This window comes from Balaenoptera borealis, assembly GCF_965194805.1.
Source record: "Balaenoptera borealis genome assembly, chromosome: 13".
Taxonomy (NCBI): Eukaryota; Metazoa; Chordata; class Mammalia; order Artiodactyla; family Balaenopteridae; genus Balaenoptera; species Balaenoptera borealis.
The window spans coordinates 12,846,304-12,864,523 of NC_138870.1; the positions used below are offsets into that span (position 1 = coordinate 12,846,304).

At 40.2% G+C, this 18,220-nt stretch overlaps 1 protein-coding gene across 3 annotated transcripts in view; it reads left to right on the forward strand.

Annotated features, from left to right (window-relative positions):
• PDE6H (phosphodiesterase 6H) overlaps nt 1-18,220 on the forward strand; it is a 53,241-nt gene that overhangs the window by 22,689 nt on the left and 12,332 nt on the right. For all 3 annotated transcript variants that reach the window (XM_082352611.1, XM_082352609.1, XM_082352610.1), the window contains one exon: nt 10,087-10,160. Coding sequence is in view for 2 of the 3 variants with exons in the window: in XM_082352609.1 (XP_082208735.1) it covers nt 10,087-10,160 (74 nt within the window). In the remaining variant the exon portion in view is untranslated. The remainder of the gene's footprint in view (nt 1-10,086; nt 10,161-18,220) is intronic.

An 18,220-nucleotide genomic window follows, 5' to 3' on the forward strand; every position in this document is an offset into this window, starting at 1 on the left:
TCACTGTTATAACCATCTCAGCACCTTGAAAAGTGCCTGGAAAGAGAAGGACGTCAATAAATACTTCTTGGGTGAATAAATACAAGAATAAATGAATGAGATGATTTTGTGCATGTGAAACCATGCACCTCAGATTGGGACTTGAACCCATGTAGCCAGGACTCGAATCTGGCCAAAACCCAGATTGGGACTTGAACCCACATGGCTGGGACTCGAACCCGGCCAAAACCCACAGTCTTCCAACTGAGATCACACAGCTGGTTTCAGGACTTAATGAAGCTCGGGTTCTTGATGTCTCATTGCAGAAAGAACTCAGTGAGAGACAAAGTTATGGGTAAGAAGTGGATTTATTTAGAGAGAAACACACTCCACAGACAGAGTGTGGGCCATCTCAGAAGGCGAGAGCGGCACCAGGGTATGGGGTTGTCGGTTTTTATAGGAGTGGGTAATTTCATAGGCTAATGAGTGGGAGGAGTATTCCAACTATTTTAGGAAGGGGTGGGGATTTCCAGGAACTGGGCCACCACCCACATTTTGATCGTTATGGTCGATCTTGGAACTGTCATGGTGCCTGTGGGTGTGTCATTTAGCTTGCTGATATGACCGTATACTGAGGCTCAAGGTCTAGTGGAAGGTGACTTGTCCGCCATCTTGGACCCATTTGGTTCTAATCAGTTTAAGTCATGTCCTCGGGCTGTGTCATTGTTTCAAAGGTTGTGCCCTGCCTCCTTCCCTCCTGTTTTCACATGGATGGTTGTGAAGCCGAATCTGGCCTCTGTACCCCGACACCGAATTAAATCTCAGAGACAGTTTTGGGTGAAGTAGAAAAGAATAGTTTTATTGCTTTGTCAAGCAAAGGGGGTCACAGTAGGCTAATGCCCTCAAAACTGTGTGTCCTGACCTAGAGGGGGTAGTGAGGAGTTTTATAGTAATGGTTCAAAGAGGGCGTGATCAGCTCGTGGACATTCTTCTGATTGGTTGGTGGAGAGGTAAGTGGGAGTCAGCATCATCAACCTGGTTCCACCTGGTCTGGGGTTTAGGGGTCTACGTGCTTGTGGGCAGCATACAGTTAATTTCTCCCACCGGGTGGGGATTTCAGTAACTGCAAAACAGCTCAAAGATACTGTTATGTTTATCCCTTGATGGGGAACTGGGACCCTGCCCCAAGGCTGCACTATTGTTTCTCTTGACTGTTTGCTTCTCCCTTGTCTCTGCATCCTCTCCCTTCCCTAATTAATGGAACTCAGGGAAGGTCATGGAGGCCGAATGAAGCCTATTTCCTGTCGTCAAGAAATGGGGGACACAGAAAGGCTATTGTGCGCAGGAGCCCCACAGGGTCCTGCTCGGTTTCAGTCGCAAAGGTCAATATGGCATAAACAGTGGCATTCCTTCTCTGGATACAGCAATGCAAACTGCAGATGCCGGTTGAATTTTAACACATTTCAGTGGGATCAATGTTCTCTTACTTTTACTCCTGCTGTGATTTGTGATTCTGCCTGAGTTTACTTGAAGGGGTTGCTAAGAAGATACTGTGCTGATTTATGAAGTTACCGTCTCTCTACTCCAAACCCACCATTCTGTCCTCAGCTTTGAGTGATGCAGTGGGAAAGTTCAAGCCATCGGAATGGAGTGTTGCTTGCCCAGTGGAGCGGGAATCAATTCACTTCTCTCCGTCGCACCAGTTATTGTAGCTCCCATCCTTCAAGTGCCTCTTAGGTGTAAAGCACTATCCTAGGCGCTTCACGCTCCTGTCTCTGTTGATTCTCCACAAACCTGTCTTGCAGGTGTTATGATGACATCATTTATCATGAGACTTGAACCCAGAATTTAATGCCCCACAACTAGAAAGTGGTGGAACTAGTTCTTGGTGAAATCTAAGTCTAAAGCCTGATGGTTTGCCTTTTTTCCTTCTCCTACTATGTGCACACGAATAATCTTGCAGTGGCAATTTTCCTGTTTTCCATTAATGAGGGCTGCAGAGCACTTATGTCTTCACTGCTTCTGATCTGCATGTCTCTCACGGCTTCTTTTTTATTTGCATCATCTTTCCATTTTCAAAAACAGCTATCATGCCATTTCTTATATTTTCCAAAAAATTTTATAGCCTCAGTCTTGATTCTTAAAGATGTTCCTTAGAGTTTCAGGTCTGAAGCTATTGATCACTCAAAATTCCTCCTCTATTTAATTTTAGTGCCACATTGGTCTTTGGAATTTCAGGTTTCATGTTTCCTCTATAAGTAGATTTCCAGTGGAAGACGGGGGCTTCCTTTACTGTTTTTCTAAAATTATGTAATTTGGGGGTATTTTGCTTTGCAAACATTGATAGAACATTTATTGTATGTTTGATACTGGTGTGCAGTTCTTACGGCAATATTAACCTAAAATAGGTAACAACAGCTGTTTATAAATAAGAGAAACTGAGGCTTTCGAGGTAATTAATCAATGTAACTAACTAGATGAGAAGACAGTGGAGTCATGCCTCCAATCCAAGTCTATTCGAAGCCAGAAGCCTGTCCGTCAAAACATTAAAATCCACTGTGTTCTCACCATCACCCAAAACTTGTCTCAGAGCCATAGTTTACAGAGCACATTGCTGGTTCCCTGGTGCCTCTGTTCACTCCAGAGCCAATGGTACCATGTTGATGCCTGCAGAGCACTGATCTGACTCTACTGTAAATGACTGTTTACTTCTGTCACCCCAACTTGACAGGAAGGGTCTTTTTCACTGTTTCCTTCCAGCACTTGGCATAGTGAGGGGCACGTAGCTGGGGGTTAACAAATGTTTATTGAATCAATGGATGAATGATTCTGGGCTCACCAAACATATGCTCAACTTTGCCTTCTGTGCCTGCATCTACCTGGGGGAATTTCCATCTGCTTCAACCCCGTCAGATCTCCATCATTAAACATGTGGTGGTTGTCACGTCGTTAACAGATATTTGTTGTTGACGAAGCTGATAAACTGATGTGGAGAAATAACTTCTCTGATTGCCTACAGGAGCAGTGAGAAATGCCCTCGAGTGGACATTGTTATAACTGTACATTTTACTGAGATTATACTGGCTGTGTCGTCTCTTGTTGCAAGTGGCATCAACCCAATTCACACTAGCTTAGCCAAAAGTATATTTATAACTTTTAATATATAACTGGAAAATGGAGTGTTGAAGCTGGCTTCAGACCCTGATGGGTCCCAGAGCTGAACAATCTTGTTTCTGTTTCTGTTGGTGTGGCCCGTCCTTTCTCTTGATTTTGTGTGTCTCACTCTGGTTTCATTCTGCAGAAAGGCTCTCCCCGTTTGAGCAAAAAGGAGGGACCAGGGTAGGAAGACCATAAGTCAGTGGTTCTCAAAGTGCTCCCAGCAGAATCTACATCACCTGGATTCTGGTTGGAAATGCAAATTCTCAGGCTCTAACCCAGACCTATTGGGTAAGAAACTCTGATAGTGGGAACCAGTAATCAGTGCCTTTTCAAGCCCTCCAGGTAACTGTGATACACACTAAAATTTGAGAAGCACTGGTTTAAGAGTGGGAACTGGGTCCTGAAATAAAAGGACTTCACCCAGTGACCTTTAATGTACAGAAATGGAGGAACACAGAGGTGGCCCCAAATGAGAGCTGTACATCTGGAATTCATCTGAGGTACACGGCACGCATTTGCGAAGAGCCTAATTCATTCACCCTAATTATGACCTTATCCCTATTTTGAAGAGTCTTTAAAAAGAAAAGGATTTGGAGAAGATTTAGTGATGGATGCTATTTTGGTAGGTTCCACCTTTAAGATGGACAGAAGAACTGGAGGACAGAGGGGTCTGTATTCCATGCAAGAAAGGCATTCAGGGTCAAAACCCCAGCATTTCATAAGAACTTTGAGAGCACTGCAGCTTCCCAATTTTACTTTTGGTTTGAGAAATGTTTTTTAAATGTTTTAAAAATTTAAGCACCATTTTTTTTTTTACTCTATAGTAATAGTAATCAAATTCTTGGATGAAAAAGTGTTGTTTGTTAATTTGGGGAGATAGCACAAAAAGGGAAAGTTCGGGGAGAATTGTGATCCACCCTGGAACCAGTCTTGAGGAAACAGAAATCCCAGTAGATGAAAACAGAAGCCACAGATCAGAGGAGGAGAAAACTGCCTAAATTCCTTGTATTTCCAGAAATAGAGCCTCCCTCTCCCCAACCCTGCGGACGCCAAAGGCTCCCTGGGGACCTCAGTTTCCTTAGCACTAGTAACAAGTCACTTTGGAAGGCTGTGTTCTGAATCATCTTTCTTTTCAGATTTAACTGTTTTTATTCTTGTTTGGTCTTTTAATGAAAAAAAAAAGAGATTTTCAGGACAGTAAAGATGATGGCAGCAGCTTGGCAGTAGCTGAGCTGAAATAAAGGTTGCAAGAGCTAAGAGAGAGCTAAATAATAATTCTAAATAATAGAACAATTCAGAATGAAATAACTCTAATAATTATTCTGAAGAAAAATAACTCAATAATAATAATAATAGTAACATAATAATTGCAAACACTCATTGATCTCTTATGATGTGCTAGGTCCTTCTGTTGTATTAACTCATTTAGGTCCTTCTGTTGTATTAACTCAAAACGCAACTACTGCCTGTTTTGCAAATGGAAAAGACTGACACAGCTTGTCCAACTCAAAGAGTATTTGAATATAAACCTGTGAAGTTCTGTCCTCAGAGCTTATGCAGTTTATCATTCCATAACGTTATCTCTTGAGAGAAAGTGAATCTCATCATAGTATACAGAAGTTTCCCAACATTTCACGCTCTTTAGTGTTGGGAAGGCCACTGCACACAGTTTACCTTAGGAGCTCCTCCAGATGAGGACGGAATCCAACAACTGTCCTATCCTCATCCTGACCCTGTCATTACAGCTAAGACATCAGAGTGGAAATTAACTTCTTACTGAGAAGCATTTCCATCTGCTGACCTTCTACAGGGGTCAGTAGAGCTACCTGTGATTTATATTCTTTTTACAGTTCCTTGAACTCTTCGCTGTGAAGATTAAAGGCTCTTTCTATTGAAATGATTTTTTTTTTTTATGGGAAAAGCTAACTTGAGCCTAATTTGGGGAAGAAAAACACGTGAACCTTTGGAGGCGGGATAACCTGCAACCTGACTGCTTCACAAAACAGTTGACATTCACATGTTGAGTTTCACTGTTAATCTATCCTGATTCTCCAAGACTGCTCAGAATGTTCATTGTATTTTTGATTTCACTGCTGGCTTAGCTGAAGAGCTTGATTGTTCTTATCTGAGCGGCATTAGAGTCTAGCAAGATCTTACATCATTCTACAGGAATCAATTTATAAGCTTTGTTTACTTCGAGATTCTAGTTGACACATAACTTTAGCAGCTACAGAATTACAGATAGCATTACCAAAAAGCTATTAGCTATTCTCTTAGAGATAATATTTATAAATGAAATATAATTACCGCCTAAAAGCACGCTGTTTCCAGAGCTAAAAGCAATAAAGCTAAAGTAATAAAGAGTTTACAGTTAGTTCTCCTGGGAGAAGGAGGCCTCCAGCAGAATGGGAAAGAGGCTGGGGTGAGGCCTGGGGCCAGGAAGGGGAAAGTAGAAAGAAGAGAAGGGGATCACGAGAGGAGCTAGGCTTTTCCAGACAGTGGGTATATTTCAGGCTGCGCTAAGAGAGCAGACACTGGCGCCCAGAGAGACTGAAAGTTTTCTGCCCTCACTGGGGGAAAGATTTTTTAAAGTACTTTTCCAACCTGATAGAAACTTTCTCGTGGGAATGCTTTCTTCACAGATGTTTTCCCCAATGATTTCTCTTATTTTTCCCGGATAACAGGATTTTAGAAACATTTAAATGAATGCAACTCCAGCAACCTGTAGAGTATATAGCCGTTGTCCTTGATGTTTACGTTCAGGTCAGTAAATAATTATTGAGCAACTACTATATGCAAGATCCTTTTCTAGGTATTTTGAGAGATACCAAGATGAGCAAGATATGATCCTTGTCAAGAAGCTTAAAATTTCAAAGGGGAGAGAAGACATGTAATACCGCAATCACTGATATTAGTTACTCTGTGCCAGGTATTGTTCTCAATGCTTTAGATATGTTAACTCATTTAATCCTCATAGCAGCCCTACAAGAAGATGGCATTATTTAATTTAATTGCTGAGGAAACTGAGGTAGAACGTTATTATATAACTGGTCGAATGTTACACAGCAGAAAGTAAGTTGAAAGGTGAGACAGCGGGAGATGAAATATTTGCCTTAAAGTCATACAGTAAATCACTGTCAGATCCTGGGCTATAATTCAGTTGGAGTCTTCTGATTCTCTGCACAAGGCTCCTTTTATTAAACTATGAAGTCGTTTTGTTTTTTCCTTAATAATGAATGGGACTAGAAAGGATTTCCATACTCCATCCAAGACTCCTGCTTGCTTATTCTGAGAAAGCAATTAACTTTAACTCAAACTTTGTTTTTCTGAAGAGCCCCGAAAAGTATCCACTAAGGGTTTTATGAAACCTTAAGCAAAGAACTGTGTGTACTAATACCATTTTGAAAGTGTTTTCTGGCTAAAACTAATATAAACGTACATTTACTGTTGACTTTAGGAAGGTCTTCATATGAATATCGGTTTTTGAAGTTTATTTATTTAAAAAAATATCACTCATTTATCTAAAAATGTATGTTTTGGTTTAGCATATTGGAATCAAAGTTTGTTAGATAATGTTTTTATTGGGAAAACTGGTTTTATTTACATAAAATATCTAAAGCATAACTTAAAAGAAATACACTAATTTTAAAAACATCCTCGGGGGCTTCCCTGGTGGCGCAGTGGTTGAGAGTCTGCCTGCCAATGCAGGGGACACGGGTTCGAGCCCTGGTCTTGGAGGATCCCACATGCCGCGGAGCAACTAGGCCCGTGCGCCACAACTACGGAGCCTGCACGTCTGGAGCCTGTGCTCCGCAACAAGAGAGGCCGCGATGGTGAGGGGCCCGCGCACCGCGATGAGGAGTGGCCCCCACTTGCCGCAACTGGAGAAAGCCCTCGCACAGAAACGAAGACCCAACACAGCCAAAAATAAATATAAAAATATATATATATAAAAGTCCTTTAAAAGAAAAAAACGAAAAAAAAATCCTCTAAGCGATTATTATGTTTAGTGAAATAAGTCAAAGACAAATACTTTGTTATCACTTATATGTGTAATCTAAAAATTAAAACGAATGAATATAACAACACAAAAAGGGACTCACAGATATAGAGAACAAAGTAATGTTTACAAGGGAAGCGGGGAGGGGTGAGATAGGAGTATGGGATTAAAAGACACAAACTACTATGTATAGAATAAATAAGCAACAGGATATATTGTACAGCACAGGGAAGTATACTTATTATTTGGTAAGAACTTTTTAAAACATTAATTATTTATTTTTGGCTGCACTGGGTCTTCGTTGCTGTGCGCGGGCTTTCTCTAGCTGTGGCGAGCAGGGGTTACTCTGTGCTGCAGTGTGTGGGCTTCTCACTGCAGCGGCCTTTCTTGTGGAGCACGAGCTCTAGGCGTGTGGGCTTCAGTAGTTGTGGCACGTGGGCTCAGTAGTTGTGGTGAACAGGCTTAGCTGCTCCGTGGCATGTGGGATCTTCCCAGAGCAGGGCTCGAATCCATGCCCCTGCATTGGCAGGCAGACTCTCAACCACTGCGCCACCAGGGAAGTCCCTTGTAATAACTTTAAATGGAGTATTATCTACAAAAATATTGAATCACTATGTTGTACACCTGAAACTAATATATTGTAAATCAACTATACCCCAATACAAAAAAAAAATCCTCTCAGCATGTTAATTTTCCTAATTTATTTTTTAGGAAATTGGCAGGACTGATTACCATCACCTGGGACCCTTAGACAAAAGTGAACAGCAAGTGGTTTCACGTCAATATCGTATTTTTGACCTGTCCTTTTCACCTTATCTGCTTTCTCAGTTCCTGGATCGCTGTATTTCCCCTCCAACCATTTGGCATGTCTTGCTTCTGTGCTTTCAGCAGCTACTGAAACTTGACTATTTTCTATTTCAGTCTTTCACATTCTATGCTTTTTCAGTGTTCAAGGGGATAACTATATGGATAAATCAATTAGTGATGAAGGTTCTGTTAGTTCTCTAGGTCTGTCGTAACAAAGTACCACAAAATAGGTGGGCAGAGATTTATTCTCTCACTGCTCAAGAGGCTAAAAGTCCAAAGTCAAGTATTGGCAGGTTTGCAGTCCTTCTGAAGGCTCTAGGAGAAGAAATTTCCTTGTTTCTCCCTAGCTTCTGGTGGCTCTCAGCAATCCTGTGTTCCTTGGCTCAGAGAGATCACTCCCATCTCTGTTCCCTAAGTTCCATGTTCCTTATGCCTCCTCTGTGTTTTTGTGTCTGAGTCTCCTTCTCTCTTCTCTTATAAAGACACCAGTCACTGGATTTAGGGCCCGCTATAATCCAGTATGACATCATCTTAGCTAATTACTTCTGCAAAGACCCTATTTCCAAATAAGGACACATTCTAAGGTTCCAGATGGACATAAATTGGGGGGACACTATACAGCCCAGTACAATGGGTTAGTAAGACAAAGCAGGAGGGAAAGTCTGCTCATCCAAAGAAATATTGTTTAATTTGAGAGGAATTGCAAGGTTTCATCTGCCCAGAATTACTTCAACTATTCTGTCATAGTTTTAGTTTCCCTTTACGTCTGATTAGAAATGTCCAATGATCTCCTTGAACCTGACACCATCTCCAAAAACCATGGTGACAAATGCCCATATGACTCGGGAGAAGAGGGAGGGTTACTTTGCTCAGATTAGATCAACTTCGCTAATTATCTTCCTGAAGAGCAAACAGAATTTTGTATGTCTTGAAAGGAAATGATTGTTAAAGAGGAGAGAAGGCAACTTGAGCATAGTGAAAAGACTCTAGTCTTTAGTATCAGACAAAGCAGTTCGAGTCTCAGTACTGCCATGTACTAGTTTCCTAATCATGGGCAACTCTCTTGGCAGCAATCTCTGGGGAATTAAATTTACATCTAGGGTTGGTTATTTTTAGGATTAAAGAAAGACACAGTAGGTATTCAAAAACAATGTTTCCTACATTAACAGTAGTAATACTAGCAGTAGTAGTAGAGCAAGGCTGCCAAAAAGGGATAGGCTGCTAGTTAAAGAGATGACATCTAAAATGTATTTTACCTTTATACAATTTTGAAGAAGTTAAGCTTATATTCCATACCCAAAAAGGGGACAGTAGGCTACCTTAGAATGCTGAAACAAAAGATTCAGTATTTACTGGCATGGTCAGAACTCCAAACTCCTCATCCTTTGTATGCTGGATTCAGCTTACCCACATCTCACCTCTGGCAGAGCGCCGATGTCGGACCTGCGAACTCCCAGGGCCCAGACTCAACCCTTCCCAACGTGGCACAAATTCAACACCTTTTCTCACAATAATTTTGTTGTGCAGAGAAGGTAATGTGTCGAAGTTGGAGTGTTTCTCAATAGCCAGCCAGCTCTTTCAGATAGCACCTTTCAGGATTCTGATCATATGTAAATTTCAGGTTTGTTTCTTTTTTTACCACCAGCTGGTAGGCCAACTTCTTTCTTACTGCCTCTCAACCCCTCCCATTAGCCCCTGCTTTCCAACATAGAGTGCTGGGGTGATCGTTGGAACTTGTCATGGCTTAAGCCTGGCTGGCTTAGTCCACAAAATCTATGAATGCATCAGAGAAACTTCTGAGAAGTAGCCATTCCACACCAGTTTTGGTCTCTGTATATCTGTCTCAGTCTCCTTGGTGGATTTCTTGCCCCTCCACATCTCCCGCCAACATCAGCACCATCATCACCACCAACTTGGCCCCATGGGCTGTGGCCCCACCTCCAGCTTGTGGTAGAAAACGTTCAGGCAGAGATGTCTTTTTAGCAAATGCTCACTAGGGAGCAGCACATTGAAAGGTTTAAAGCCTTTGTATATACTTTCACTGGGTGGATCCCTTTAACCTTCTAAACAGTATTTTATTATAAAGGTGAAATGTATACTTTCGCATGAAGTTCTTATCTATTTTTTTCTTAGACTTTCAGGACAAAAACAGACTGGTGATAATACTGAACTGACACTGAGTTTTTATAGAAATTTAACGAGGCTCTGTGGGACGGTAAAGTACATACAGTGTTTACTTTGTAGAGGTCAAAATACACCTTATTTTTCTCATCCTCAGTGACCCATATCCTTCCATTTTGAGGAAAAAAATCAAGAAAAATGTTCTGTCACATAGTTCTCTCCACTTCCTTCAGAGAACTGAAATATCTGCTACTGCCAACGGCAAAGGATTTTCTGAACAAAACAAAAACTTGTCCTTGCCAAAGGATAAAAAATAGTTGACCATTGGAAGAGACTCCAGTAGTGAATGGAAACTAACACAGCCCTAAATCCCTCTTCTCTTAGCATGATCCTTATAAGCTTGGGACCTTGAAGTGGAAGAGCAGGGGGTCATTGTGTTATGTTGTATATATTACACTAGCCAGTGACACAGGTAGAAACTTATTTAAGAAAAAGGACTTCTATCACCTTTAAATACCTGAAAATAATCTTCTTCTTTCTCTCTTTTTCTGATGGTCACACACACACACACACACACACACACACACACACACACCCCACAAGTAGTTTTGCTTTAAATTGACTATGGAAAGGAGAAATGTAGAAGAGCTCCAGCCTACTTATCTCAGTCGAAGAATCAGTGAATCAGACTGTGACAGGTGGGTTGTAGTTAATTGGGATGACAGCTCAAAATAAATGCAGTTTTCCATGAGTAGTGGTGAGTAGAACTTTTATACCCATATAGTTTTAATCCTATAATACAAAAAGAAAAGAAGTGATGTGTGTACATGTAATGTTCTGGTAACATAAAGAAGCAATAAGAGAGGAAAGATAAAAACTAAATGCCTCTGCAGTTGAAACTGGAAAGCAGTTAGGTAGAGAGTATGGAAAAGCATCAAATGTGAAACAGGGGTCAAGAAGGTAGACAACAAAGATTGGTCCCAGGATTTAGCTAAGTGGGAGGGAAGAAATTACTTCGGATTGGGAGAATTGGAGTCAGAAAATAAGAAGTTTAAGGAAAATGTTCTTTGAAAAAAACGTTAGAATTAAGTAATCATAGCGCATTCAAAATACTGTGAATACATGTCATGAACACGAAAGTGGAGGGACAATGGGGTGAAAGGACATCTTTGTCCTTTGAGCTGGTTCCACATGAAGGTAGACAGGAGGAACCAAGAACAGAATTGATGATGTCAGAGAAGGAAGAAAGGATGCTTGCGGCTGAGAGTAAATTGTTCTTTGTTCTTGAGATGAAATGGAATTTTGCACTGCTAGTTAGAAATTTATATGGCACAGGTCTCAGAATGAATTTTTATAAATATTTTATTCTGTAGATGGAGTGGAATTAGATGACCTCCGGCTCTGATAGATCCAGCAAAAGCAGACCATAGATTTCACATTCAAGTTCTCACGTCTGATATGTGTTCCTCACCGTGGGATACTACATCAAAAATAATTTTTGTCTTTTAATTCTCAAGGCTTTGCCCATCAGGTAATCATTTCCTGTAGTTGCTTGGGACTCACTTGCCCAGAACTCACCTCTGGAAGCAGGAGATCCATTGCGAGACTCCCACAACAAACCTTGAGTGTCTCTGAGATGGAGAACTCCATGGTCACATTCCCTTTTTTGCTTTCCTCTCATGGCAAGGCTCTGCTACGTTGCCAGAAAGCAGCCCTGCAAGTTTAACGTGGCTTTATGGTGTCAAGAGCGATCAGTTCATACAATCCAACTAGGCTACTACTTCCGTGACCTCACTGAAAATACCACACCCTCTTGCCACTCCCGCTCCCCACTCCGTTGAATCCTATTATCTTCTCCAACTACCATGGTGACAGAAAGTCCTGATGTTGGTCATTCTTTTGGGAAAATGGTTGTAATAAATATTGTGGGGTGGGTTGTTGCTCTAAGCCAAGGTTTTTCAATCTTGACATTTGGGGTACTATTGACATTTAGGGCACTATTGACATTTGGGGCACTATTGACATTTGGGGCACTATTGACATTTGGGGCACTATTGACATTTGGGGCTAGGTAATTCTTTGTCTTGGGGGGTTGTCCTGTGCATTGTAGGATGTTAAGCAGCATCTCTGGCCTCTACCCATTAGATGCCAATAGCACAAAATGTCTCCAGACACTGCAAAGGGCACCTAGGGGATAAAATCACCCTGATTGAGAAGCACTGCACTAAACCACTACCTCCCATTAATTACTTATGAATTGGTCCCAACAGTCTAACAGGGCATTGAGAAAAATGAGAGGTTTCTAGAGCTCAGGAAAATCATCAGCTCAGGAAGTCTCAGGGAGTGGCTACAAAGGGTAAATATGCACTGGCTCTTATGAGGCAGAGGTAATTTCCAGAGAAGCATAGAAGACTGATGAAGAGAAGACAGAGATGAGGGGTATAGAGAAAGACAGCTGAATGGAAGAAGAAATATGAAGAACAATGTTGCTTTCACTCTAGGTCTTACACAGATAACCAGAAGGAAAACCACAGTCAGGAAACCAAGGATCTGGTCTCCACTCTGCTCACCTCTTTGTTTTTAGACCTTGGGCTTATCCTTAGTTTCCCGATCTATAAAATGCGGCTATGTTTCCAGACCTGGGTATCTCAGATTGTTGTGTTAAGGTAACACATAAGAACATACTTCGTAATTGTGTTCTCTTTAAAAGTGTCAAGAATCACTATTTTTGTACGGCTGTGCCTCATGTATAAGTCAGAAGGCTGGGAGGATGTTTCGCAAATCTGTAGAGGGCTTGAGGCTAAAGAGAGTCAGGTTCATCCTAGAGCAGAATCATGTAGTTTGGCAAAAACCCAAGTCATACTTCATAACCTAACTCTGGATTCTTGGGCATAGGGAACCGTTATGAAGGGCATTCAAGAGTGTATATATCTGAGTAGATAGGATAGTAAAATTTAACTGTTAACATCTTCCATATAAAGGAATTTCTATTAATTTCAATGTACACTTATGGGTCTTCTCAAAGGGAAAACCTTAGTAAATACTAGTACTAAGGCCGCAATACTGTTTGTACTGCTTGTGTTCTATGGTAGAAAGAAGAATACTTGCCTGGCAAAAACTTTTTAAAAAGATAGTTTAAGTAACTGTATACAGAGTAATCATGGCATTTTTTCTCTTATTTTATATGGAGAGCTGATAAAATCTTTCTCAAAACAATTTTTTTTTAAAGATGAGGATTGCTGGTAGACAACAGGGGAACAAGTGAAAACACCAGATTGAAAACTTAAGGCAAGAAAACCTTTTGGAACTTCCTAAAAGGTTATGTTGAGGATCAGCTCAAGTTTTAAAGAAAGATTTAGTGCTTATTTGTTCAACCCTGGTAAAAATAACTAAACATGTTTGCCTTCGGGAGACTAGACTATTGTACCTGGCCAAAAGGAAGAATGACATTAGCTAAGATTAACCCAGTTCTTTCTGGAATATATGTGTGGCAGAATTGAGAAGTGTAGGTAGAAGCATAATGACTGGATTATCTTCATCTTCTATTTACGTAGGAAGTTAGACATATTCAGCTTTTCTGTTGACCAAACTACAAATGAAAATGTGTGGAATATGCTTTAGGCTTTCTGTATCTGAAATACCTTTGGAAATTGCAGTCATGCTAAATTGGATACTGAGAGCTTAATTATAGTAAAATCTGGTAAAGTAGGAGGTAGCCTTCAGCAGCTGAGATAGCAGACAGCTTTTTGTTTCTGTCTGGTCTTTGGGGATAAATTCAAACCTTCCTCTCTTATACTTCTCTCTCTTTTCATTCCCCCAAGCCAGAAAGCTTAAACTTTTTGCAAAACATTGTTACTTCAGTCATCTCATGGGGGATGATTAATCAGTAACCCCAGTTTAATGATACAAGGAATAGAATGGCTAGTTGCCAGAAAGACAAAGGTGACTTGAAGGATGTTATGAGGTTTTGAGGAAAATCAGTGCTCTAAACTGGCATTAGATCGCTGCTTTATTTCTGTCAGATTCTAGGATTTCAATAAATGCTTCTCCAGAACAGTATAGAGAGTAGAGTAGTGGTAACTTTCAATGGTGAGGTATATTAAAAAATGGGGTAGGCACCCTCAAAGTTTGTGGGTTCCCTATCACTGAATGATTTCTGATAGGAAGAAGAATTTCTTTCCCTGTTAAAGAAACACACAAAACAGATGGACAAACCCTCATGATTCCCACTTAACTTGAAATTGTATAATTTATATGTGGTGTTGGATTCTTAGAACTTTTGGGAGAAAAGTACTGAAGCTATGTTTAAAAAAACAGGTCCATTTTATGGGATACAGCATGGTTGACGCTTGAGGACAATAAGCCCATCACAAAAAGACAAATACTGAATGATTCCACTTATATGAAATACCTAAGTAGCCAAACTCATAGAAACAGAGAGTATAACGGTGGTTGCCAGGGGCTGGGGGAGGGGGAAATAGGGAGTTGTTCAACTGATAATAGAATTTCAGTTTTGCAAGGTGAAAAAGTTCTATAGCTCTGTTGCACAACAATGTGAAAACACTTAACATTAGGGAACTAAGACATAGAAAAGTTAAGATGGTAAATTTAATGTTTTTTTTTTTTACCACAATTAAAAATTTTAAAAAGCATTAAAAATTTATTTTAAACTGTTTGGCAAAGAAAAGGCCTTTGTTTTAAAATTCTATCAAGAATAATTGAGTAGGAGCACAGAATGCAAAGTGTATAGCTGAGCGCATGTGATTATGTTAGTCTAACAGGTAAGCTTTCAGATCAGAGAAGAAGAATCCCCAAATTTTGAGTACAACAAAAGAACAACAATTCTGCTGCTTCCTGTCGGTTAAGTGACTTAGAAAAAGATACATCATGCAGTCATTCAATAAATATTTACTGAACAAAGAGGAGGGCAAATCATTGTGCTAGGTGATGGGGATTCAGCAATGAATAAGACTGATTTCAATTTCATACCTCAGTCTACTGCAAATTCCCCTTGCTGAGGTTGTCAATGACCTTCTAGTGACGAGCTACATTAGAAGCATTTTTTACAGAGCCTCATTGATTATTTCCTTCTTCTTTAAACTTTCTTCTCTATTGGCTTCCTTGACTTCACCTTCACCTGGTTCTTTTTCTACTAGAGCTGTTTCCTCTAGCTACTCCATAAATATTGGTATTCTTCAGGGTTTTATCCTAGACCCTCCCGTTTATTCCAAGTACATACACCCTAGGAAAACTCTTCAACTAGCTAATGACCCCCAAATCTTTTTTTTTTTAATTTTTATTTATTTATTTATGGCTGTGTTGGGTCTTCGTTTCTGTGCGAGAGCTTTCTCTAGTTGCGGCAAGAGGGGGCCACTCTTCATCGCGGTGCGCGGGCCTCTCATTATCGTGGCCTCTCTTGTTGTGGAGCACAGGCTCCAGACGCGCAGGCTCAGTAATTGTGGCTCACGGGCCCAGTTGCTCCGCGGCACGTGGGATCTTCCCAGACCAGGGCTCGAACCCGTGTCCCCTGCATTGGCAGGCAGATTCTCAACCACCGCACCACCAGGGAAGCCCGACCCCCAAATCTTATCTGCACCTTAAACATCTTTCTCTGGGCTCCAGAATGTTACATCTTATATACTATTAGATAGCTCTACCTGAATGTACCAAACTCAACATATTTAAAACTCAACTTACTCTCTTTTCTGATGTTCTTCTCTCCTTACATGCTCTTTATTGGGAAATGACATCATCATTAATTTTATTGCCCAAGTCAGAACCTGGGAGTCATTCTATATTTCTTCCTCTATGCTGTCCTCACTGAGAATGACCCAACATGGTCTGTTTATTTCATCTCAAATAATTTATAAATATGAGCCATCCTCTCCTTCGTTTTACTGTCATTGCTTGAGTTCTCATTTGAATGATCACATTTGAATTATTTCAATAGACACGTTAGTTTCCACTCACCTAGCCTTGACTTTCCTTAATCCATCTGACACATTACTATCAGAATGACCTTACCACACTAATCTGATTATGTCATTTTCTCTGTGCAAAATTCTTTAATAGTTTCCCATTACCTCTAGGACAAAATCTTTACACCTTTTCAATGTCTTTTGAGTTCTCTCTCTCCTTTTCTTAAGCATCATCTCTTACTTATGTTACCTTTGCGTCCTACTCTCAAGCAAAATTGAACTCTTCAGCTTGAGACCATCTCTTTTACAAGAGAGATGCACTTTTCTTAGCCAGTTGGAGTCATATTTGTAAGTGGCTCATAACTATTATTTTATTGATTTTAAAAGTACACAATTATATGATAACTCTCTTCTTTCTGTTCAATTTTTCCATAAACCTAAAACTACTCAAAAAATAGTCTATTAATTACATGTTTTAAAAGTACACACAATTCCTGAAAACAAGGAAGTAATTAGTTTGCTTACCACTTATGCCTGCTTTATTAAGCCCCTTCCCTGATGATAGGGAGCACAAGAACATTAAGAAACTAAAGTAAAGATGATATTAGGGAAACACAGGCAGACACTTTTTTCTTGGCATCGTTAGTGCCAAGCCATTACAGGTGAAGAACTGGTGATTCTTGGGACACTCATGAAAATTTTTCTGTGGAGTGGAATAGATTCTCAAATGAGCCAGCATTGCCGTACCGTTGGAAGCAAATGAATAATCTGTTATTTAAAGAAAAGAAAAAGTAGTTAACAGATGTACATCTTCTAAGAAGAGAATCTTAATGACCATAATGTTACTTTTGAAAAAATAATCTTAATGCTACTGATGATGATGGTAATGATAGCAGCAGCGAACATTTGTTGAAAACTTACTCTGTGCCAGGAACTGGGCATTTTTACCCCTGAGGTAGGTGTCATCATTATTATACCCATTTTCCGGATGAAGGTTCACAAAGGTTAAGTCTCTTGCTGAAGGTCACACAGCTCTTAAATAAAAGTATAATGAGAAAGCCTCTTTGGCATTATAGTTACTACTGCCTCTAAGAGAATGTAGAAAAAGAGAATTTTTTCTACATGTTCCACCAAACATTTCTCATTTCTTTACTCCGAAAGCTTTCCCTCATTTAAAAGATCTGCACCACTTCAGCCAAGATGGGTGAGAGAGACCTTTGTCGTAGTTATTTAAAACCCAGATTATATGAGAGCTGTAGCTTCATCATCTCTACATTAAGCCACAGCAGGGGGAAAGCTACATGAAAAATGAATATATGATAATAAGTAGTCTCTGCCTTGGGCAACATCTTCCCTTTGAATTTAAAAGAGAGAGAAAATAGTATACCTCTGTTATGAATGTGGGGAAGGGAAGATTCATAAAACTCAGATCCCTTTGTTAGAGATTCACACAAAACAACAAAGGGAACATGTAAATGCTTTTTACAGAATGGAAGCTCCTTTGCTGGCTTAGGCTGAACACAAAACGATGTTGCGGCAGGGTTGGTGAAGAGGAAATTAGATATTTTGCAGTTCCTAACAAGATAGAACACAACCAGACTTATACTGCTTACAAAAACCATTTGGCAAAAAAAAAAAAAAAAACAGAAAAAAAACCATTTGGCGCTAGTGGAATGCAGAGAAAGCCTTGAAGGGGAAGGTTCAATGGATGATTCAGAGCCTCTCCCCTCTCTGCATCTGGTCACACCAGGGCAGTGGGATTACAGAGAGAATTTTCCCTGGGAAAACAAAGGTATGGATGTTCTGACTTCACATGTTATCGTGTTTTATTCTTTCCCAATCATGTTCACGTTTTATCCTCGAGACAGATTTCTGGTGGCAGTAAGGCGGGTACTGTTATCCCTATTTATTCAAGAAAAGAAATTCAGAGCCAATGAGGTTGTTTGTCCGGGCTATGTTCAGGGAGCTAATAAGGGATGGGAAATGTACTAGAACCAAGGATGCTTAGGCTGGTTCTGTACTCATTGCTCATGAGGTCAAAGCAAACAGAGGAAAAGAATGAACCTCAGATCTCCTCCTTCCAAGGTCTAGGTAAGGGCATGTGAAGTACAGAAACACACAGTGGAAGAAAAGACCATCCCAAGCTCACCAGAATTAACTCCTAGATTTGTGGAGTGATTGTCTTGTTTTGGGTTCTTCAGGAAAAGATCCTAATACAAAGATTTTAATGCAAGAA